Source organism: Tachypleus tridentatus, chromosome 2, assembly GCF_004210375.1.
Source record: "Tachypleus tridentatus isolate NWPU-2018 chromosome 2, ASM421037v1, whole genome shotgun sequence".
Taxonomy (NCBI): Eukaryota; Metazoa; Arthropoda; class Merostomata; order Xiphosura; family Limulidae; genus Tachypleus; species Tachypleus tridentatus.
In genome coordinates this window covers 112,192,659-112,217,509 of record NC_134826.1, presented here as the reverse complement: position 1 = coordinate 112,217,509, position 24,851 = coordinate 112,192,659, and the positions used below count along the sequence as shown (strand labels likewise).

Here is a 24,851-nt window from a genome sequence, read left to right as displayed (position 1 = left end):
TCCCATGGCTGTAGGCCTACAATCACAAGCAGCAATGAATATTCAATCTAAAACTCATAAGTGTTTGCATGATTTTTAATACAAAATTAATATAAGGAGTTGACTTACCTGTTTACCAATGCTGACATCATCAGAAATGTAATTTCCAATGTTCCAATCTGGACCTGAGATGGTTGTGGCAGTACTGGTAGAAGGCCATGGTGATGACTCTGACAATTCTGATACAACTTGATTGGCTGCAGCAGATTGATCAGTTTCAGCCTCATGAATGGGTGTAAAGAACCCATGCAGTGTCTTTTGCTTTTTCAGGCTTGACATAGTGAATGATTGTTTATTGCAACTTCTGTTTGTCAACGTTACATCCACAGTACCATTGGCGCCATCTATTATAAATGATTCACTATAGATGGCGCCAATGGTATTAGTTTAGTGCCATGGTGCTGCCAGTTTGCCACCCACTGCTTATTTGTGAAGTTAATTCTTGAAATCCAGCGAATCTGAACATACACTGTTCATGATATTTGAATACAGATTATAGACACTATACATATATTTTGGACTCTCCTGAGTGACTCTATATTTTATATGTTGATGATAGAACTGTAGGCTGGGCCTGATAACTTTAAGTTATATATTATAGATATAGGCCTATATACAGGGTGTTTGGAAGGTCACTGTGCAGTTTTGTCTGTTAATAAACATATAAGTGCACAGTGACTTTCCAAACACCCCGTATTTATTTATGATTAAAAAAATAAGACAAACACCTCATTGTTCCATTCTAAAATTTGCCAAAAAGATAGTCTCAGAATGCATAATTCAGGCTTTTCCTATATGTCTTTATTAAAAAAAAATATCCTGGGGTGCAAGCCCCCAGATCCCCCCCCCCTAGCATTGCTTTCCATCTGCAATGCTTGCATCAAGCACTCAAACTTACCCCCTCACAAATAACCATTTCTGGCTATGCCCCTTTTGACAGTAAACAAGTTACTGAGTATGAATTATCTGATTTCTTATAAAGCACTTAGTTTTTCAAAGACAACTTAAAATACATAACTCAGAAAAAATAAATAAAAACAGTTGACTTAGTAATTTCCTAGTCAAAAGAAAATACAAGTAAATAAAACTAACCTCATATAAATGCATACAAGATAGTTTGTTCCTCTTAACACAGTTTAAATTCCTATCCATGTGCACCACCATTCAATAAAGTATTTCAATACATTCTGTATTATCTTTTAAACTTTGGATGATTTAAGTGCATATATAAAGACATACTATAGTGTCATATGTTCAAAACAACCTGTAAGACATACAGTGTGTTAATAACATAATGATAGTTTATCAATTACCAATTAGCTGTACTTCAGTCTGTGGTAATCCAAATTATATCACACTTTTAGTGTATGTGCTCAACAAGACCTTTATTTCACCTACCAAACTTCAAGGCAATCTATTAAAAATATTCAAGGTATAAAATCTCCAAATCTGATTAAATGTTTTCCTTTTTTCTCACACATCAACTATGCAAAATTTATTTGATTGAACAACATACTTGACCTTCATGGATTTTCTTTTTAATTCTGGTACAATAATAGATCTTTGCAACCTACATTTAGGTGACAAATGTGGTCTAAATATCAGCCACACATGCAAAGTTATTCAATAAACACTGCTAAATTTTGGTCAAAATTTCTAGATATCTATGCAAGAAGTCATTTGAAATATTCATCTCAAATTTTTATTAGAGCTTCAAAGTAAAAGTGAACCATTTTTAGTTTTTTGTCGTTTGAATTACGGATGGCTGAATTACAGCAGCAAAATTATATGGTGAAAGTTTTTAGTGTAATAAGCCTTCAGACTTACTGCTGAGCCCTTAAGGAGGGTATGCTTGTTTTCAATAATAAACAATACATTCTTGATGTTGTTCACATTAAACAAAAGTCATGGCATTAAGTGCCAATACTCAACTAACCCAGTAAACACACTGGCTTACTGTGATGGACATGTAACTAAATTACTAAACACAAACATTATTGAAAAATATGGAAACAATCTATTTGACATTTATTAGTTCAAACAACCATTTCTCCTATAGGTGGATTCCTCTTAATACCAAAGAAGATGAGTTTAGTTTTTTCATGGGAGAGATTTTTCAAGCTGTATGCATTACCTGCCAAAGTAAAGATATATAGATATCAGGTTTAGATCAAACGTTTTTTGTCTATTAAAAACTACCTAATGAGATTACACATTTTTCCATAAATAAATAATGCAGGTGATTAGAAGAAAAATAAAAAACTTTTGTCAAAAATTCATTAAAATTTTTCTTACTCATTTTTAACATATCAACAAGCTCAATATATAAAAGTGCTCTGAAGAGAAAATGTCAAAATTCTGAAAATCAGTCTTCCTGGAGGAAAAAAAAAAGGAAAAGAGAGTTCAAACTGAGTTTTGTTTGTAACCTACAAATATAGAAATAAAATTAATGCACTTGAGAAAAAGCTATCAGCAAAAGTTCACACCCTTATGTAATGTTCCTCATGACGTGTTTTTTAATTTAATACATGCAATATGTTCACTTTCAAAAAGATCAAATTCCTCAGGAATGTAATGTTGCAATATCTGACCTATGAATCAATTCGCTATATTTTTACATATGTGCTGATAAACATTGATAAGTTGAAAACAACTAAATTTTTCATACTTTTTGCTTACTGAGAAAAACATTATTTTACCAGTGTATTTGAATATGTAAACGACACTGAATTTTTTATTCCAAACATTCTGGTACATAATCTTTGTACAGTTATAAATCCTCTTAACAGACCATTAGTACCTACATATTATAAACACATCACCATTATAATCAGTGTATTTTGTTGGTTTGCTAACCAAAACTGTGCCTTAAAAAAGGTGAAACCATAGCCCACAGCAGAGAGTAATCCAAAACAAAAAATATAATGGATCACTATATCACAAGTTATATAACAAATTTTACCTTCAGTGAAAACAAAACCACTGTGTAATAACATCAAACAGTTGGTCCACTGTATGATACAAAGAAAATTTTGTACAATGCCATAACACCACTCACACATTTAAATTAATTTATTTGATTAATGTGTGTGTTTAAAGGATTTAGAACTCCACAAATATACATATATACCACCATTATAAGAGGCATTACTGCATTTCTTTGATTTGCTGAACCAAGCAGCACTAACAAGCCTTCAATAAGTGAAACTTCAGTTAACAACAAAAGGTACAGCAAATCAAGGAATGTATAAGGTTTATACATCACAGATACTTTCAATACCACTTTTAGTTAAAAGAAGATAAAGACTGTAATATTAGTATGGTGTAGCTTCAGTACTAGCATTACAAACAGTTTGAATATGATATATTCAGTAAACCACCAATTTTATACAACTTCAACACACTGTATAATAAATATATTTCAGAAAATGAATTTGTTGACATAATTAGATATACTATGTAAGTACATACATAAAGGTAATAAAATCACTGACAGAAACGTTTCTGTGTAAAAAGTTCCATCATTTGATAAACTAACTTATGACTTTTTTCTCACTACTTAAAATAGCATGCATGCTGTTTTATCATAATTTGATGGTTGTGCAGAGTATTTCAATGACTATGAGGTTTCACAAAAATTAGAAAAATCTACTGCCCAACATGTGATATCCAAACACTTCTGTTACATCAGATCTAGTAATGTTTTCAAAACATGAGTATCAGAGACAAGCAAAATTCAAAATAGTGACCATAAAAGTAAAAGTATCTATAAACAAATAAAGAATTCACAAACACAACCTTAACACAAACACTTCTGTCTGAGATGAGACTCTGAGGGATGACAGATACATTCCCAAAATACTTTTCCATTAGCAGTAATACTATATACAATTAACCTTTCTTTACTCATTTGGTGGGATCGTCTGTATTTCCATATGTTATTTCATTTTTGCAAAGTTTATTGAAGTTTAAAGAGCTTCTCACACCTGAAAACACGTCTTACTCTTTTGATTATACACATTACTAATGATGTAAAAGACTTTCAAAGAACTGGTTACAATTACAAACAAGTATTGGTTACAATATAAAATATATAAAATATAACAGCTGGTACCTCTTTCACATGAATAAACTAAGCTCTGAAAGTAATAAATAGACAGCAATATATCTATAATTCAATATCAAATATTATAATTACAATCTATAAATATTTAGTTTTCACATTTACTTGAGGTATCTCTGTGCAACTCACCAAATGGAACAATAAACGAGTCATCTGTCTCAATTATCCAGGAGCTTTTATGAATATGCAATTCCACCTTCCCATAAACAACAACAAAAAACTGGAAAAAGAAATTATTTGAAATGAAAAGACAAAATTGAGATGTTAGACCTCTGAGCTGTATAAAATACACAAAAGTGGTTAAAGAATTTTTTAAAATAAGTCCAAAATGTTGAAATTTTAACCTTATTAACTGATAAGTTTTGTACATAGTTTTGAAAAACATTTCCTAAATTACTTATTCACCTTATGGCTTGTGGAGCCATGCAATTACTCCCATTAATTACTGTTATGGTTTTCAACATACATAAATGAGTGATTTTGCCAAATTATTTAAGAATTTACACTATATGTCCAAGTTGGCAAAAATATAAAATTAATCAATACATGGTCATCACAGGTCGTGACTGGCACAAAATAAATCCATAAATTGGAAGGTTAAAGAAACACCTCCATAACTAAAGGACCCATTTATCATGACTAAATGACAGGTCTATCCACTTTCAGAACTGTATATTAGCAGTATTTTGTGTTTAATATCCAATTATATTAGAATATAAATTCCTTGATACATTCACTACAGATGGTAATTTATGATTTTCACTTTGAACTTGTACATAACAACCTGTTATCAGTATGTTAATACACAAGTGGTTGGAAGCATTGACCTAACGTAAGGCAAATAATTTTATAACATGTTGATTTTAATTTCACTCTAATTTTAAACCATTATTCCAATATTGCAATTAATTTATATCATGTTTATTCATTAGAAATTTATTTGGACCAGGTATAGTTTTATTAATAGTGATACTGACTACTGAACAGATGGCTAAATGTTTAGGGAATATAAACAATTTTCTTAAAACTGTTTTCACTCACTCTTTACCATTAGGGTAAGTAAATTTGCACTCAAACCAATATTTGTAGAACTGTTCAGTTGTCAAAATAAAATAATCAGCAAAAAAAATTCTCTTCTAAGGTACAAAAGTATTCTCATATTCACAGAAACAATGTATCTGGTTATATTTAAAATAGATTTTAATAAATTTATGCAAAAACAAGATGATCGAGGGATTTTCCTTGTATACTTTTCTGTAAAGATAACTTCTGATAAATTTCTTACTTGTTTTACATGATTGTTTGGCAATTTTTAAAATAAATGGAAATAAACTTTCAAAAATGCAAAATTGTGATAATCTAATTTTAAAAATATGATTCCTGTGCATTTATCAATATAAAGTACATACCACTATCTTATGAATGAACCAATACATGCAATTTTAGGTCTAATGTTCATAACTGGTTCTTTCACACTTATAGAATAACTAAAGAAATAATATCTTAATTAAAGTGTTATAACTATTGATCTGATGAGTTACTCAAGCTAAACATCATACAATAAGATACAAGTTTACCATAATATAAATATAGATAAATACTTATTAGCAAGAAGCTTTAAAATAAAATATTCTGTGTTACTTTTGTCTTACTGTGATTAGTAATTATTTTTTTATTATTTTATTAGTATTAATGGTCAGGAATTGATATAATTGTCAGAGATTGTTTTAAGACTCATTGTAATGACATAATCATTCCCTTTCAGATTTGTCATTGTATCATGGGAAATACCACTGACACTCCCCTTTTTAGAGGTTTTCTGTCTATTTTACTGGTCTAGTGGGGAACAATTTGAGCTCTATAAACCAAACATAAAAAAAAGTGACCAAAAAAGCTCATGAGACATTATGTTACATGTAAAAATTATACTATCAAAATCATCTTTTACAGATAAAACACAGAAAGCTTTTACTGAGGTTTACATTCACCATTGTACAAACCTTACCAATACATCACCAAGAACACACATTGGTAAGGTTATTATTTACAATTCAATTTTACATTAATTTTCCTTATAACTTACCAGTGAGCAAGTGAGCACATATTGAGAATGTTTTTCTTTTAAAGGAGGAATCACTAAAATCCCCATGAAATAATTAGGGAGCTCAATGCTCTTGCACAGTTTCAGTGGATCCTTTCCTTCTGCAGGAGATCCTGATGGCCCTTCCCATGCCAAGGTTTTGGGATTCTGAACAACCACTGTCAAAAGTGGATAATATACAATTAAATATTTTAATAGTGTTATAGTAATATACATGTACCTGACCTAAATATTCTAAAACTAATAATCCATTTTACAATTTAGACAACCTATAAACAAGTGTCTGAGTTATCTATTTTATCACAACCGATTCTATGCTTAAGTGAATAAAAACTTAAGTTATTTAATAAAACAAGCATAGCATTAAAACTATTATTATTGATAAAATTACAAAACTGGACTTTTCTTTTTTATAACAAAATACAAACAATCTAGAATATCAACATCACTAAGAATTTTATAGAATATCTCATGAAGCAAGTCAAACCAATAGTAAGCACTTGTATACTTAAAATCTTAAATTCTTACACACATTTATACAAGTTTAAAATGATATATTAATTTTATGGTAAATGCCACAAAAATACAGTAAACTGACCTTAAAATTATCAACCAGAGATGCAAAAGTAGCTCTAAGAAAGCAGGCAATTAATAAATCACTGAAAATTTATTAAACTTTTTTCTTGAAATGAATTTGGTTAAGTTTCCACATTTCAAACATACATTAATTCTAGTACATATTAAGTCTTAGTATTACTTACAGTTGAATCATCCTTCATGGCCTCAAAAACAAAATCAATATAATTACATAATTACTTGCAAGTTATTTTGAACAGGTTGAGTAACATTTAAAATTTCTCTGAGCTCTAAAACACTATTAGGAATAGTATTTTCTAAATAGTAACAAAAGACAGATTATATTATTAAGCTAAACTTTTTATTAAAATTGTACGAAAGAAAACATTAGAAGTCATTTGGTACATACCTGCCTTGTTGACATTTTTTGGAGCACAAACTGCAAAAATTATTCAAAATGTAAAATTTAACTTTGCAAGTTAACAATTTTATTGTTTTTTATGTTACATGTCTTGTTTGATATCAATTATAAACATTAAGACATTAGTTGCTCTGTTTTTAGTAGTGTTAAAATTTATAAATATATTTCTATTAAAGATGGGTAATGCAGTTCTCAAAAACTGTTTCTCAGCTAAGTCTAAGTAACAGATGAAACTGGAAAATATTAAACTTAGTTTTAGACTGCCATCTTTATATATAATATGTATAATTCCATAGTTAAAACAAGTTTTCCACAACTAAATTTATAACAACAAATATTCAACCCTTAAATCAAACACAAACTAAAACACAAATTAACCCCAACATAAAAAAACTTTTAATGAGTTTATCACAAGTAGACCAACTTGCCAGTTATATACTGCCCCCATTTTTTTTTTATTGGGATGATGCAAAAGTCATGCATCACCACAGAATTTTCATCTTCCACCCTTAACGTTTCTGCTTGTTAGAATTACTGGTTGGAATGAACATGTGGAAATGAGCCTGCTATGGAATTGAATAAGGATATTGTGCACATATCCAACAGGTGAAGAACAAAACTTAGTAAAATCACAGTGGTGTGAAACAATTACATTAACTTCTATTATAAGTGTTGTACATACCAGAAATAGATATTTCTTTTAATGCTACTTGCTTCATTTTGTTTACAAATGTGTGACTTCTTCGATAACTTTTATCTAGAAGGAATAAATTTTGTAATGAAAATAATAATCACCACTAGTGTACAAAATATATTATACAATTAAGAAAGTATAAACTATAAATTTAACATAAAACAGCTGAGGTGAATGTCATGTGCATACACTGGACTTACATGCATACTTCATACAAAGACTCATACTGGTTTAATTCAAAAATTCATACAGATTGCCAAATATTTGGTAAGATATCAGCATATTAAAAGAAGTTTAAAAGACTTTTGAAATGAAAAAGTGTAATGTTGTGACAAACCTCTCACACTCTTAAAAACAGTGTCTTCTTTATATCCTGGTAGAATACCTATTACTTCATAAGTTCCTAAAAAAGAATTATAAAACCATGTGTAAATAAAATGTACAAGTGCATTTTAACAAGCCTCAAAAAATAAAAAACTGATGCAATGGTTGATTTTGAACTCTTTTTGCCTATGTTATTTAAAAAAAACAACAATAACCTATTTAACTTTAGATTTTCATATAAATTTATCACAAAATACAAATAATGCAACTATACTAAAGATATATATTTCAAACTGCTAATGAATTTATATATTTATGAAGTTAATTATCTTAATTTCCAACAGAATTAACATTAGACAACCATCTGTAACAACTTACTGTCAAGCTTGATATGCAAAAAATAGCAAGCTGGATTGTATACTTGTGGTACCATGTGTATCACTGGGTTGTATTTAGTTGTTACTATACAAAATATTCATATCTTACACCAAAAGAAACCTTCTTCCCAATAGAGTTTTGGTGACTTTTTTTTTCTTCACCTTCACCAGGGAAATTGTGTTCTTTATTACAGGTTACTGGAAATAACAAGTGTAATAGGCTATGCTTTTTTTTTAGATCAGACATTTATTTTACTGTTTCACCAGAGAGAATTGTGATGTCTGTTTGTTTGTTGTCATGTGTAAAATTAAACACAAAGGATTATCTGTGTTCAGCAAACCATGGGTATCAAAATCTCTCTTTACAAGTCTTCAGGCTCACTGATAAGTCCCTGGGGCAATTTTAGTTGGTTGGTTGATTTTGTGTTTTATGGCACAAAGCAACTAGGCTATCAGCACCAAACTTCTGGTAAAAGAGTAAAAAAAAATGTAGTAAAATTCATAAAAGGAAATTAAGGTAAAACAAAACAAAGTTTAAAAAAACACATAAATAGCATGAAACCAATGTTTACATCTAGTCTACAAAGATAAGAGAAAAACTACAGTAATTGAAGTTGTAAAGGACTTTCTGTAGTGTAACTATAGTTATCATAACTTACCAGGAAGATCAACAGGTAAGTACAAAAACCACTGTCAGTCATCTGAAGATGGCCTTTCCAGTCCTGGTTCCAAGTTATATGACGTGACGGCCATTTTCAAAAAGGAAAGTAATAAAAACATTTTAAAAGATGTGTAGCAAAATTATAAGAATAACTTGCCAAGATGACTAATGGGTAGTTCACACAGATAGTTCAAACATCAGCATTAGTCACCTGAAGTTGGCCTTTCCAGTCCTAGTTTCAAGTTATTTGATGTTACGGGGAATTTCTAATTTCAAATCCAACTAGATGAACTGTAATTTTTAAAGGGAGTCACATTAAAAAGGTGTAATATATAAATTACAAAACTTAAATGGCATTAAAAAGATTAATGGTCTTTAAAAAAAAAACATTACCAAGGTGGACAGTGTCACCATCACCAATAACACAGTCTAATGTTATGGACAAACCTTGGGACAAAACATGTTTAAAATGGTGACGTCTTTGGGAGTCATAATGATAACAAGAAAGTAAAATGTGGCTTATTGTGATCTGAGTGTAACACAAACTAGACACTGGTGCATCAGTTCCAGATAAAAGAAAACGAGTTAAAAAACTACGAACGAGTAGTCTAGTTAGAAGAACTTCCTCTTTCCGATCCTTATGGGAACAAGATGGCCAAAGTCCAATACAGGATTGTATTTGGAAAAGCTTGTTTTTGTGTTGCTCACTCCAAGTTGACTGCCAGATGGCATGGAGCCGAGCGTTGAATACAGGACCATAGTCTATGGATGGGACAGGCACAGCGGTGATAGTGCCAGAGCAGATAGATTTAGTTGTGGTGTTGGTGAGCTCATTCCTGCAAATACCAACATGACCGGTATCCTGAAAAACTGGATAGAAGGAGACGTTAAAGAGAAATGGGCCAGTCAGTTTTGAATAACAGTGAAAGCAGTGAACCAATGTGAAATGATTCCAGGGCTAGTAGAAAACTACGCAAGTCAGTACAACTAGTGCAGTTTGAGTATTGCATAACTTCTATGTGATCCAGGGCTAGTAGAGAACTACATGAGTCAGTATAAATAGTGCAGTTTGAGTACTGCATAGCTTCTATGTGATCCAGGGCTGGTAGAGAACTACGCGAGTCAGTATAAATAGTGCAGTTTGAGTACTGCATAGCTTCTATGTGATCTAGGGCAAGAGAAATGGCATACAGTTCAGTAGTGAACACAGAAGCTGTAGAGGGGATTCTGTGTGCAACCACCGAACAGCAACAAACCATGGCAGAGCCCACAGAGACACCTGATTTTGAACCATCCATATAAATTGGAATAGAAAGGGTGTTTGAAAGATGTTCAGTAAATAAAAGATGGTACTTCCAATTGGGAGTATTTGCCTTTTTCAGATGACTTAAAGAAAGGTCACATTTGGGGGCTGTAATAAGCCATGGGGGGATGGGCTGGCCAGTGAATACAGAAATGTTATCCAAGGACAGACCCAATTCATCCAACTGCACCTGGATACGAAGGCAAAAAAGGAGCGATTGCAGACAATCTGTTCTGAAAAAGTATGGCCCACCAAGGAAGAAACACACAACCCCAGATGGGATGCCTCGATAAGGAATGAAGTTTTGAAGCACATTGTAAAAACAGTTGCAAATGGAGGAGGTGCAAAGAACAATCATGGTACTCTATGTATAAGCTCTGAACTGGGAAAGTGCGGAAAGCCCCAGTGATCAATAGGGTCTAGCATCTTTAAGACCAATGGTCTTGCAAAGCCATAGACCAGTGATCCATAGTCGGGTTTCGATCTAATAAGAACATGATATATCTTTAGCATGGAAGATTGATCTACACCCCAAGTGGTAGAAGAGAGGGCACTGAGGATGTTCAGTGCTCTTGTATATTTGACCTGTAGCTGTTTGATGTGCAGTATAAAGGTCAGCTTATGGTAAAAAATAAGCCCCAAATACTCCGTCTCAAGAACCACAGGCAGCATAACTTCACTAATACGGAGTTCAGGATGAAAGTGAATACCCCATTTGTGGCAATAGTGCATGCAAACAGTTTTAGAGAGACAGAAGTTAAAGCCATTTGCTGTGGTTCATTTCAGTAAACAATTGAGGGCAGTCTGTAGTTGCCACTCAATATACCTCATGCTCGACGACTGACATGAGATGTGAATGTCATCAACATAGATCCCATTTGCAACAGTGAGAAGGAGCTGTTCAGTGATGGCATTAATTTTTATACTGAAAAGTGTGACACTCAGAACACAGCCCTGAGGGACTCCAAGTTCCTGTAGAAAAGAACAGAAAAGTGTCAAACCCACACAAACTTTGAATCTCCTGTCTATTAAAAATTTTAATAAAAATGGGTAAACGGCCACGTAACCCATATATTTAGAGGTCTCGCAAAATGCCATACCTCCATGTTTTATCATAAGCCTTCTCAATGTCAAAGAATATTCATACAAGATGTTGTCGTTCTCTGATTGACATTTCAAGTCGAATCAGGTAGACCATGGTGGAGTGCTGTCGTCGGAACCCACACTCGGTGGGCAAGAGGAGGTTTTTTTTTATTCGAGGTACCAAACAAGACGTGCATTAACCATCTTCTCTAATTGGATGGTAGTTTGAAGGGATCTTGGGATCCTTCCCAGGCTTAGAGAAAGGTAGGACAATACCCTGGTGCCAGGCATGAGTTCCACCAGAATAAAGAAACAATTATAGTCATAGAGGCAATCAGCTAGAAAGGAAACAGGTGATTGTTCTGCCCAAGTCTTGATGGCTATGAAGGTGGAAGAAGAAGCAGAAGTGTGAGATACCCGGCAAAAGCTTTCACCTAGAGTATTGGCGATGCTCCAGGTATCAGCTACTTCCTGGCCATCAGAGAGCAAGATAGAGAGGGGGACAGAATTATACTGCCCACTGACCTTTCAAATCTTGTCCAATATGACTTTGGAACTGGTGGTAGAAGATATGCTGATTGTGAACTAATCCAAAATTCCTTCTGGCTTTGACATCTTAGCCACCAAGCATGTGCATGGGTTTGCTGGAAAGCAATGCAGTTTGAGAGTGTGGGATATCTATGAAAAGTATCCCAGGTACGTTTTTGAGACTTCTGTGCCGTGTGGCAGGCTGGATTCCACCATGGACAAGAATATAGTGGAAAACATGTCAAGATTTTCGGAATACATTGAGCAGGTGCTTGTATAATACAGTCAGTTACTGCTGCCACACAGTCGTCTATTGATGGCTTACAGACGATGGCAGGATCAAGTTCTGCAACAGCAGTGAAAGAGGACCAGTTTGCCTGATCCAACTTCCACCAGGAAAATGATCACTGCCTCATGGATTATTGTCAACCCTCCATAAAAAATGGGAGAATAATAAAGGGGAGCAAACTGAGAGATCAGTAGCAGTAAATGACCAACTAGGTGCATAGAAATAAGTAGAAGAACCAGTATTCAAAAGAGAAAGGTTGTGATCAGAGAGCATACACTCTACAGAGAGACCCCTCCTATCCCAGAGGGGATGATGTCCATTAAGGATTAAAAGGAGAAATGGAAACTGTTCAATGAGAGCATCAAGGTCTGATTGATCATGGGTCTCTCCAGGCAACAGGTAAAGAGAACATACAGTGATGGTATGACCCAAGGAAGCACGGATGGCTATGGCCTCCAAGGGTGTGTTGAGTGGCAAAGACAGGGTGGGCACATGCTGATCAAACAACAGTGTCACCCCCTCCATGCTCTTGTCCATCACACAACCTGTCATTTCTGTACAAAGAAAATCACCTAAAGGTAATTGTATCAGAAGGTTTCAGAAATGTTTTCTGTAAGGAAAGACATACAGGATGGTAGAAAGCAATCAGTGTTTTGATGTCATCCAAATTAGGATGTAAACCTAGGTGGCCATTTTTATTTATGTGTTGGTGAATTTGGTGGAGAACCCTTCTGTTTACGACAACATCTTTTTCTTTACTGTCTTTATTTGAGGGAGGTCTATCAACCTCCATGGATACTGCCCTAGGAATATTGGGCAGGTCTTTGCTGTTGTGAACCTGACAATGACCAACAAAGGTTGAAACATTGTTAGCTCCTCTACATAGTACTTTCTCTTCCCATACCAGCCATTTTTACATATATAAATGATAGATATGTTGATATGCAACCAATTCATAGAAACCACTGTAAATAATGGTATGTGAATTAAATTTAAGCAAAATAGATGTAGATTGTTAAACAAAGTTGGTGATTTCAGTCAGAACTTAATTCAGTTAATGCATCTGATGTGTAACTGAAAACATTATCAAGAAATGAGATTATCAGCTCAAATGAATGAGAGGGAAGACAGCTGGTCATCACCACCTCCTACAATTTTTGAGCTACTTTTTTTTACAAATGAATAGTGAGATTTTCTGTCACATTATAATGCTCCCATAGCTGAAAGAATGAGCAGGTTTGGTGGAACAGGGAGTTGAACCTGCAACCCTAAGATTGTGAGTCAAGCACCCTAACCACCTGCCCATGCCAGGCCCCATGGAACACAAGGTGTTTCACTTGCAACTTTAAATGACATATTTCCAGAACTTCACATAAAAGCCTTTAGAAAATAGAAACTGCTCCCAAAGAATAACATGAAAAGAAAAATACTATAAATGAGAAAAACACAGATGTTACATCCAAGACTATGATGAATCAGTCATTGATAATACACCAATGAGTTGATGCCCAGAAAATGAAAATATTCTATCTGCTCCATTCAAAATAATGGGTGCATTATTAAAAAAAAAAAGCTTAGGAGTCACTAGATTCACTGTTAAGAACCCTTGCCACATGTTGATATATACTGATTCTATAACTACCAATATCTGACCTGATTTGGTAATGAAAGCTGGGAACTTGCTTCCAGAAATGAAACAAGAAAATAAATTAATGTGAATAGAAAGTGATTGTAAAGTTCTTATAAGAAAAAAGTTTGAAAATACCCTCACTGTGAAAAGCTTATCTATACAAAATGATGTGTGGGTAACTTACAAAGAAGTATTCTTCAGGAATACATTTCATTTGGAAACACAGATATGACATTTTACTAGCTTCTTACAGGATTACAGCTTAATAGTAGGAAATCCTTGTGAACTACACTTAAAAGTACACCAATAAAGGTAAAGCTTTCAGTGAAAACATGCAAGAATGCACATGGTAATTAGGTTAACCAACCTAAAATGCAACAAAGCAGATTCTACAAAGAAAGATGGTCTAAGTCAAAAGTCTCCATACTGATTGTCTTTGGAAGTATATTGGCAGAAGAGCTAAATGGTTAACTCAGGAAGATTTCATAGAAGTAAACCAATCTGCTGAAGAGCCTGAGGTTCTTGTTGGCAATACTTCCAGAATATTACCACTTACAAGACACATAATACTGACAGAGGATAAGAAATCATCCCACTTCCATACAAGCAACAGAAAAGAAAACAGTAAATTAGCAGAGAAATTTTACCCATAAATTTTATTGTTTATATTTAAGAATACTGCTGTTGTTCATTATTAATTTACTTTATGGTTACTTACGAAAGCTAAAGTTTAATGCTTTCTTTGAAATTCACAATTCAAAGATAGGGCAACAAGGCTATGTTTCTATTGTTTTGCAAGAGGAATTTTAATGTTACTGATTAGGCACATATCTTGTTGATCATACCTTTTTTTGGAATGTGTGTACATAACAAAGTGAATGATATAAAATGCAAGTTGGATGAGATAATTGATTATCAGGTCAACCAGTTAGTTTATTGTTTGAGCTTGCATTGTGAACAAAACACTATACATATAATAATTACAGTATACATAAGAAAATTATTCAGTGTATTTTTTATTGAGACATTAGTTATTTATGAAGTTATTTATGTGTGCATGTTCACCAGAAAAAAAAGTTAATAATTCTCTATTACAGACTATTTTATAATAATAACCAACTAAAAGAACTGTATTATGTCACATAGTTTGAAGATCAAGTAATTATTCACCCTGAACCATTGCTGGTTTTTGAAAAGCTCTTCTATATGCTGTGTGATACCCTAACATCAACATCAAATTTTTTTGCATTATAAAGGTTACTTTTGTTTTACTCAATCTTCAAACTATGTGACATAATACAATTCTTTTAATCGATTATTATTATAAAATAATCTGTAATAGAGAATTGTCAACTTTTTTTTCCTGGTGATAGTGAAATATTAGATCACCTAATCATAAGAATACAAATGTTTATTATTTTTTACGACCGGTTAATAATCACATGAAATCTGACACTGGTATTGTAGTCTCATACAACTTTTGATCACTTTACCTTCTGATGTTCGTCTATAATGTACACGTTCATTTCTCCAAAATGCCACTGGTTTCACACTTGTGCGTTTTGATTCTCTTTTGAAAATTTTAAGAGATCCTTCTAGATTACATATACCTTCTTTGGGTTTTATTTTCTGCAAATATGAAACTATAGAAAATGAAAAAAATATTTGGCATTATAACCTAATAATTGATTCATACACTAAATTTAACATTTTCCTAATTTGAAAATGTACTTCCAATACCTTCAAGCACACAAATGTAGTTTCCTGATATGTCTTCCTATGAGATTTGCATGTTATTACCCTTGAGCTATCCCATCTAAATTCACATGTAACTGCAGTGGTGTATGGCATTTCTATGCACTTGCAATTATAATAGTTTCATTCTTATGCTAGACAGAGTAAAAAAAAAAAAATTAGTGCACCAGAAGCAGAAATGTCAGGTAGTAACTTGTGAAGAGGTGGTTATTTACATTTTTAGTTAAGGAACATGTTAACTTCCAAAACAATAACTCACTTCCTCAGAGAGAAATGCCAGAATCTCATATTGAAGAGGTGGAGAAGCTAGTGCACAAAATTTAAATAGATGAGCTTCGTTCAGAATGTGCCTGAATGAAAGCCCATGAAGTGTGACATCCAATGAATGAGGATCCAAAAGGGCACACCAATGGGATTCCACATCTAATCTTGACTAAGTTACATCCTTTACTAAAAAATGAATCTGAATGTGAAAGAGCATTAAGAGATGGTCAAAAAATGATCATAACCAACTAAACAACCATACAAGTATGGTTAGCAGGCTAATAAGTGTAGTGTTGTGAGGTTGCTTTCAGGGTCTAATTGAGGTGAGATCACATTATAAAGCTACTGTATCCTTCCTCCTGCAGCTTTAGGAGGAGTGACCGATAGTTTCTCTACTGCTCTACTTCTCTCCATATTATGCTGGGTCAGTGAGAATTTTTCCAGCCCACCACTCTACTGGCTATAAATAATAAGAATATCTTGGGCTCTATTTCAAGAAGGGAAGGAAGAAACTTCACATTTTGGAGACCCAGAGAAATGTCTGGATATACTTTGGACCACCAGCTAGAAAGATGTTTTACTGGAGAGGATGCAACAGACAATGAAGAAATTATATTTTTAAAAGTCAGCAAGTACAAGAAAAGAGTTAAGCAGGCATTTCTCTGGTGCTAGCTTTTCCCATGATAGTTCATGGCATTAGTACAGTTTGAATTGGACAATTGAGTAAATTTTTTTATATCACAAGGATACCATAAGTGGTCTTATTGAGCACTCTATCTTACAATGAGCACTCATAGAGCCAAGATGGATGAGCTGAACACCTTTTGTTATCCTGACTAAAGGCAGATTTTGCTAAAAAGCATAGTCTGAGGTTGGGGGAGGATCATCAGAACTCTCAGAGGATCCAGATTATTGAAAAGGAGGAAAATAAAAGCATACCCATCTCAAAAATGGTGAGTTGATTGAAGAGTGATGACTGGAGGAAGTAAAAACAGGCAGATGATTACAATAATGTGCTATAAACACGTGGGAAGATGTCAACATGCCTGCCTGAAGGATTTCATCCAAGAGTTGGTGATACAAGTGACAAATTTGATGCAAAGAAATGCCAACAATCCTGGTTGATTGATTGATTTAGTGTTTTATGGCACAAAGCAGCTAGGCTATCTGTGCCAAATGTCCAGTAAAAAGGTAAAAATAAATTAAATGAAGTAAAATACATAAAAGGGAATGAAGGTAAAACAAAACAGCATTGAAAAACAGAAAAAGTATAAAATCAATGTTGACATCTAGTCTACAAGGGTAAGGGAGAAAGCAGAGTAAGAGAAGTTGTAAAGGACTTTTCTCTAGCAAAATGGTAATGATCATAAACTGCCAGGAAGACTAACAGGTAAGTACAAGAACCACCGTCAGTCACCTGAAGTTGGTATTTCCAGTCCTGGTTCCGGGTTATGTGTCATTATGGCCAGTACTAAAAGGTAAAGTAATAAAAGTGTTAAATGACATGCAGTAAAAGTGTAACAACAACTCGCCAGGACAACTAACGGGTAGTTCAAATGGATAGTTCAAACATCAGCGTTAGTCATCTGAAGTTGGCCTTTCCAGTTTTGGTGTCGAGTTATTTAATGTTCTGGCCATTTTACAATGTCAAATTGAACTAAAGAGATTGAGACTGAAAAGGGAACCACAATTAAAAAGGTGTAATGAATAAATAACAAACATGTAAATGAGGTTAAAAGATTAATGGCCATTAAAAAACTAAAAACTTTATCAAGGTAGACAGTGACCCATCACCAATAACACTGTCCAATGTCACAGACAAACCCTGGGACAGAACATGTTTAAAATAGTGCTGTCGTTGAGAGTCGTAACGATGGCAGGAAAGTAAAATGTGGCTTACAATGATTTGAGTGTTACACAAACTACACACAGGTGCATCAGTTCCAGATAAAAGAAAATAATGAGTTAAAAAACTGTGACCAATGCATAGTCGAGTTAGAACAACTTCCTCCTTCCGAACGTTATGGAAGCTAGATGGCCAATAGGGTTTTACTTGAAAAAGCTTGTTGTCACGTTGCTCACTACAAGTGGACTGCCAGCTGGCACGGAGCCGAGCCTAGAACACAGGACCATAGTCCATGTACGGAATAGGCACAGTGGTGATAGTGCCAGAGCAGATAGATTTAGCTGCCATGTCTGCAAGCACATTCCCACAAATACCAAGATGGCCTGGTATCCAGAAAAACTGGATAGAAGTAGATGTTAATGAGAAATGGGCCAGTCGGTTTTGAATATCAGCGAGAACAGGGTGTGATCCAACGTGAAGTGATTCCAAGGCCAGCAGAGAACTTAGGGAGTCAGTATAAATAGTGCAGTTGGAGTACTGCTCAGCTTCAATATGATCCAGGGCAAGAGATATGGCATACAGTTCAGCAGTGAACACAGAAGCTGTAGAGGGGATTCTGTGTGCAACCACCGAACAGCAACAAACCATGGCAGAGCCCACAGAAACACCTGATTTTGAACCATCCATATAAATTGGAATAGAAAGGGTGTTCGAAAGATGTTCAGTAAATAAAAGATGGTACTTCCAATTGGGAGTATTTGCCTTTTTCAGATGACTTAAAGAAAGGTCACATTTGGGGGCTGTAATAAGCCATGATGGGATGGGCTAACCAGTGGATTCTGCAATGTTTTCCAAGGACAGACCCAATTCATCCAATTGCGCCTGGATGCAAAGGTCAAAAGAAGCAATAGCAGATTGTCTGTTTTGAAAAAAGTAAGGCCCACTGAGGAAGGAAAACACATCCCGAAGTGGGATACTTTGGTAAGGAGCGAAGTTTCGAAGAATACAGTAAAGACAGTTGCAAACGGCGAAGGTGCAGATAAGGTTTGTGAGATTTCACATATAAACTCTGAACTGGGGAAGTATGGAAAGCCCCAGTGCAGAGTCAAAGTCCTTGATAATGAATGGGATCCAGCATCTTTAAGGCTGAGGGTGTTAGAGCCATAGACCACTGATCCATAGTCAAGTTTTGAACGAATAAGAGCACGATATATCTTTAACATAGAACATCGATGGCAGCAGAGAGAACACGGAGAATGTTCAGCAATCTTGTGCATTTGACCCGTAGCTGTTTAAGTGTGGCAGAAAGGTCAGCTTACGGTCAAAGATAAGCCCCAAGAACTGTGTCTCAGGGACCACTGGCAGTGAAACTTCACCAATACAGAGTTAAAGGTCAGGGTAGATACCCCGTTGGTGGCAAAAGTGCATGCAAACGGTTTTAGAGAAAGAAAAATTAAAGCTATTCGCCATAGTCCACTTCAGTACACGATTGAGGGCAGTTTGTAGTTGCCGCTCAATATATCTCATGTTTGACGACTGACACAAGGTGTGAAAGTCGTCAACATAGAGACCGTTTGCAACTGTGAGAGGAAGTTATTCAGTGATGGCATTTATCTTTATACTGAAAAGTGTGACACTCAAAACACAGCCCTGAGGGACCCCAACCCCAAGTTTCTGAACAAAAGAATGGGAAAGTGTTGAACCCACAAGAACTTGGAATCTCCTGTCCATTAAAAAATTTTTGATAAACATAGGTAAATGGCCTATATATATGGAGGTCTTGCAAAATGCCACACCTCCATGTTGTGTCATAAGCCTTCTCAATGTTAAAGAATATTGAAACAAGATGTTGGCATTTGAGAAAGGCTTCTCAGATTGATGTTTCAAGTCTAATTAGGTGGTCTGTGGTGGAATGCTGTCATCGGAACCCACACTGGGTGGGCGAGAGGAGGTTGCTTGATTTGAGGAACCAAACAAGATGAGCATTAACCATCCTCTCTAAGGTCTTACAGAGACAGCTCGCCAAAGCAATTGGATGGTAGTGTGAAGAAATCTTGGGATATTTCCCAGGTTTAGAGAAGGGTAAGATAATAGCCTGGCACCAGGCATCAGAAAAAACATTCTCCTGCCAGATCCGGTTAAAAACAAGTAGAAGAATATCAAGAAAAGCAAGAGAGAGATAGCGCAACATGTCATAGTGTACATCATCAGGTCCAATAGATGTACTGCCAGACCAAATGAAGGGCCATTTTCAGTTCCACCAGTGAAAAGGGACAATTATAGTCAAAAAGACAGTTAGTTCAAAAGGAAAGAGGTGAACACTCTGCCCGAGTCTTGATGGCCAAGGTAAAGGAACAAGCAGAAGTGCTAGATACCTGGTAAAAGCTTTCACCTAGAGTATCGGCAATGCTTTAAACATCAGCTACCTCTTGGCCATCAGATAGCAAGATGAAGAGGGGACAGAATTGTAGTGCCCACTGACCTTTCAAATCCTGTCCCACATGACCTTGGAACTGGTGGTAGAAGATATGCTGGTCGTGAATTTAATCCAAGATTCCTTCTGGCTTTGACGTCTTACCCACCTACCATGTGCACAGGTCAGTTGTAAAGCGAAAAGCGGTTCGAAAGTGTGGGATATCTACGGAAAATATCCCAGGCCCGCTTTTGAGCCTTCTGTGCCAAGCAGGATTCCACCACGAACAAGGATATCGTGGAAAACGTATCAAGGTTTTAGGAATACACTGAGCAGCTGCTTGTATAATACAGTCAGTTACCGCTGCCACACAGTCGTCTATTGATGGCTGATTCACGATGGCAGGATCACGTTCTGCAAGAGCAGTGAAAGTGGACAAGTATGCCTGGTTCAGCTTCCACCGGGGCATGCGGGTAGGGTGGCATCGACCACGGCCAGTCTCTCTCAAAAGTATAGAAAAATGATCACTGCCTAGTGGATTATTGTCAACCCTCCATGAAAAATGGGAAAATAATGAAGGGGAGCAAACCGAGAAATCAATAGCGGTAAAGGACTGATGAGGTGCATGAAAATAAGTGAAAGAACCAGCATTGGAAAGAAAAAGATTGTGATCAGAGAGCATACGCTCTACAGAGCAACCCATCCTATCAATAACAGCACTTCCCCAGAGGGGATGATGTCCATTAAAGTCCCCCCCCCGGATTAGAAATGGAGACGGCAACTGTTCAACGAGAGCATCAAGGTATGATTGATTATACGTTTCTCCAGGGGACAGGTAGAGAGAACAAACAGTGATGGAATGACCCAAGGAAACATGGATGGCTACGGCCTCCAAGGGTGTATTGAGTGACAAAGACAGGGTGGGCACATGCTGATCAACCAATAGTGCCACCCCTCCATGTATTCGTCCATCACACAGCCTGTCATTTCTGTACAGAGAAAACTGCAGAATGGTGACTGTATCAGCAGATTTTAGAAATGTTTCTTGAAAGGAAAGACATACAGGATGGTAGAAAGCAATCAGTGTTTTGATATCATCCAGATTAGAACGTAAACCTCAACAGTTCCATTGTATCAAGGTGGCCATTTTTAATGACGGATAGGCAAAGTGGCTGGAAAACCCTTCTGTTTACGACCATGTCTTTTTCTTACTGTCTTTTTTCGGAGGAGGTCTATTGACCTACATGGATCCTGCCCTGGATTGATTGGGCAGGTCTTTGTTGTTGGAAGGGGATTCCAGTGACTGAGGACGCGAATGAATGATTGTTTTGCATCGTGGGGTTGGAGAAAAGGATGTATCAGAAGAAATGCCTGTATGTGAAACTGAAGGATGTGGATCTAGAAATCTGTTGGACTGTATGGGAGGAACAGAGATGGGTGTAGAAGTCGATTCATCAACCTTTTTAACCATGGAGGTCAAAAGGTTTTTCATTTGTTTTGAAAACAATTCTCTTGGAGGTACAGAGAGATCTGTCTGCACTTCTACTGTAGTTGTGGAACGAAGTGCAGCAGCATATGTCAGAGATGGAGTGGAGGACAGCAATTTCCAAGCCTCAGGATAACTAATGTTATGAGTCATTTTCAAATGCTGCACCTCTTTTTCCTCCAACCATTTTGGGCAAGATGAAAGTAGGAAGGGTGGAAACCATTGCAGTTGACACAATGTGGGTCTGTGTGACACTCATAGGCATCGTGGTCCTTGCCACCACAACGAGCACATGTCAGGGAACCACGACAGGACGTCTTTGAGTGGCCAAACCTCTGACATTGGAAACATCGAAGAGGGTTTGGAATGTACAGGCGTACCCTGCAAATTAGATAACCTGCCTTGATGGTGGCAGGTGCACGTGGTAATGTAAATGTCAAAACAAGGATATTTGTCGGCAGTGTAATTTCATTTTTGCGAGTGGAGATGCGCCTCACTGCAGAAACTCTTTGAGTGGAGAGACCAGTGAGAATCTCTGACTCGGGGATGTTCTTCAAGTCCCTCTTAACAATAATGAATTCAAAGTAGCATGAGGGGTAACCTCAATAGGTACATCCCTAATTACCTTTGAATTCAAGAGGAGTTCACTGTGTTGGGATGTGGATGTTTCAACCAATATGTCTCCAGATTGAAGCTTCTTTACTGACTTTGGAGAGCCAGCAAGTCCCTCTAGTCCCTTCTAAATAAAAAAGGGGAACATTTGCCCTAAAGGTTTTTCTGAAAGAGAATGTAATGTAAGAAAATGGGGTACAGATGTTATAGATGTTGAAGATTGCTGCTCAGTCTTCAAGACGTGGTCATTTACCAATTGACTGTTTTTCACTATTTTATTTAAATTTTTTGTTGGAGGATCCATAGGAAAAAAGGAACATTTCAGTACCCACTGACCCCACCCACCATGGAGCCCTACGAGGGGATGCACTTCAATGTCATGCAAGGACATTGCAGCAACACCAGGGTTTCGTAAGCATTATACCCAAACACTAGCATCAGACACAATGTCCACAACACCCGTTGAGAACTTCCAACACTGGTACTTGGTTGACTCTAGCCAAAGTGGACCAGCCGACTGACCCAAGGGAAGCCACCCAAAGGCCGCCCGTCTACAGAAATTCAAGGCCAAAGTGGTGTGTTGGGATTGGACCCCTCAACCACCAGGATCCTCTCCTCCCCTTCACGGGTCGCCACACATGGCAAACACGTGAGTGGATGTTTAGATCCCAGAGGGGGTAAACTGAAAAACAGAACCTTCCCTGGGAGGTCCCCTCACCATGAACAGGAATCCACACCAAGGGGAACAATCCTGGAAACATACACATTCAGAAAAGAATATACCTGGTGGAGGAATTGATGAATCCACTCAGTAGTGGCAGAAAGAAAAAAGTCCAAGGAAGAAGAGGGATAACAGGGCAGAAAGAAACAGGGACCTTGAGGTAAAGGAGTCTGTGGTAATAAGCACCAAAAAGCCCAAACGGAATGTAGGAGCCAATCCAGGTCTGGATGATAATACAGGTAAGCTATGAAAGGAAGGGAGATAAGACAAAAAGTATGATTACTTTTCTGATCACAATAAGTCTTTGATATGATAGACCAGTCCATGTAGAGAAACATACAAGTGGATTGAAAGAGGGTGCAAAAAGCATCAATAGTTTAGAAATTAAAATGACAGCAATCTCAGGAAAGAAGAAGGAAACTTAAGAGAAGTGGTACAATGTGCAAGAAACCAGAGGCTTGATCAGGATATATATATGAGAGTTTGCAAACCTACATTAAAGTCCCTGTTAGGCAGGAGGTCAGTGTAGAACTAATGAATGTACAGAATGTAGAAAAAACAGGATAAGAAAAAATCTTGTGATACTGGGAGAGGCAAAATGTAATGAACAAACAAGCAATGGTAGAAACACACAAAATATGGTCACACATTCAAGTAAAAAAAGGCAGAAAAAAGGCTCACAGTATGAGAATCAGGAAGAAAGGAAGAGCAGACTAACAAAAGATTCCACAACAAGAAAGATAGCCAGGCATAGTGGAAGGACAACAGGACTGAGACAATAAGAATTCTAGATGATTAAAGAATATAAATTGATGGGCAACAGACCAGACAAATCTCACACATGAAGATGAGAAATAATAAAGGGGCATGTGAGGCTGAAGCCAAAGGTAGGGGGACTGGACACAAAGTAAAGTAGATGATACCAAATAAATCCTGGTGAAAGAAGTCTTACCATTGGAACTTAGAAGGAGTGTCATGTATTAAAACGAGGAATCAGGGGAAAAAGCAAAATCAAGGAAAGAAATGTAGAAAAAGGTGAAACCAGACCTAACTGAGAGCATTGACAGCCAGAGCTAAAAGACAAGAAACAGAAAACCCAAAAAGAATGGAAAGAAGTGGAAAATGTGTCTGCAAGAGGCATTCCCAAACGAGAGTAAATGTAACAGAAGGCCTGTGATTATAAAAAACCACTCGTTTAGTAGAATGTGGTCAAACCAAGAGAAGCAGTTTACCACCAGGTTCATAGCTTGCAGCTTATGAAGCATGAAAAATAACAAGATCAAATTGATGTGAATGGGCCCAGAGCAGTATATACAATGTTCAAAAGTAAAGGGTCTTGGAATGGGTACCCCTTTGATGAATGATGTTGGAAGGTTTGGCATTTTATGGTGCAAAGCATCAGCTATCTGCACAAAACATCTGGTACAAAGTTAAAATTATAGTAAAATTATTAAAATATATGAAAAGAAATTGAGGTAAAACAAAACAAAGTTGAATTTCTGAATTAAAACTTAAACAGCATGAAATCCAATTTTTAAATCTAGTGTACAGCAGTAAGAGAGAAATCACAGTAATACTAGTTTTAAAGAACATCCTCTAGCATAC

At 35.9% G+C, this 24,851-nt stretch overlaps 1 protein-coding gene across 1 annotated transcript in view; it reads right to left on the bottom strand.

Moving 5' to 3' along the window:
* Nucleotides 1-1,397: 1,397 nt before the first annotated feature.
* Nucleotides 1,398-24,851, bottom strand: part of LOC143244856 (centromere protein C-like) — a 31,915-nt gene continuing 8,461 nt past the window's right edge. Inside the window, exons 4-10 of the mRNA XM_076490275.1 lie at nt 15,643-15,792; nt 8,292-8,357; nt 7,943-8,017; nt 7,249-7,278; nt 6,246-6,421; nt 4,292-4,382; nt 1,398-2,173 (exon numbers count right to left, since the gene is read on the bottom strand). Coding sequence (XP_076346390.1) covers nt 2,076-2,173; nt 4,292-4,382; nt 6,246-6,421; nt 7,249-7,278; nt 7,943-8,017; nt 8,292-8,357; nt 15,643-15,792 — 686 coding nt within the window. The 3' untranslated portion in view covers nt 1,398-2,075. The remainder of the gene's footprint in view (nt 2,174-4,291; nt 4,383-6,245; nt 6,422-7,248; nt 7,279-7,942; nt 8,018-8,291; nt 8,358-15,642; nt 15,793-24,851) is intronic.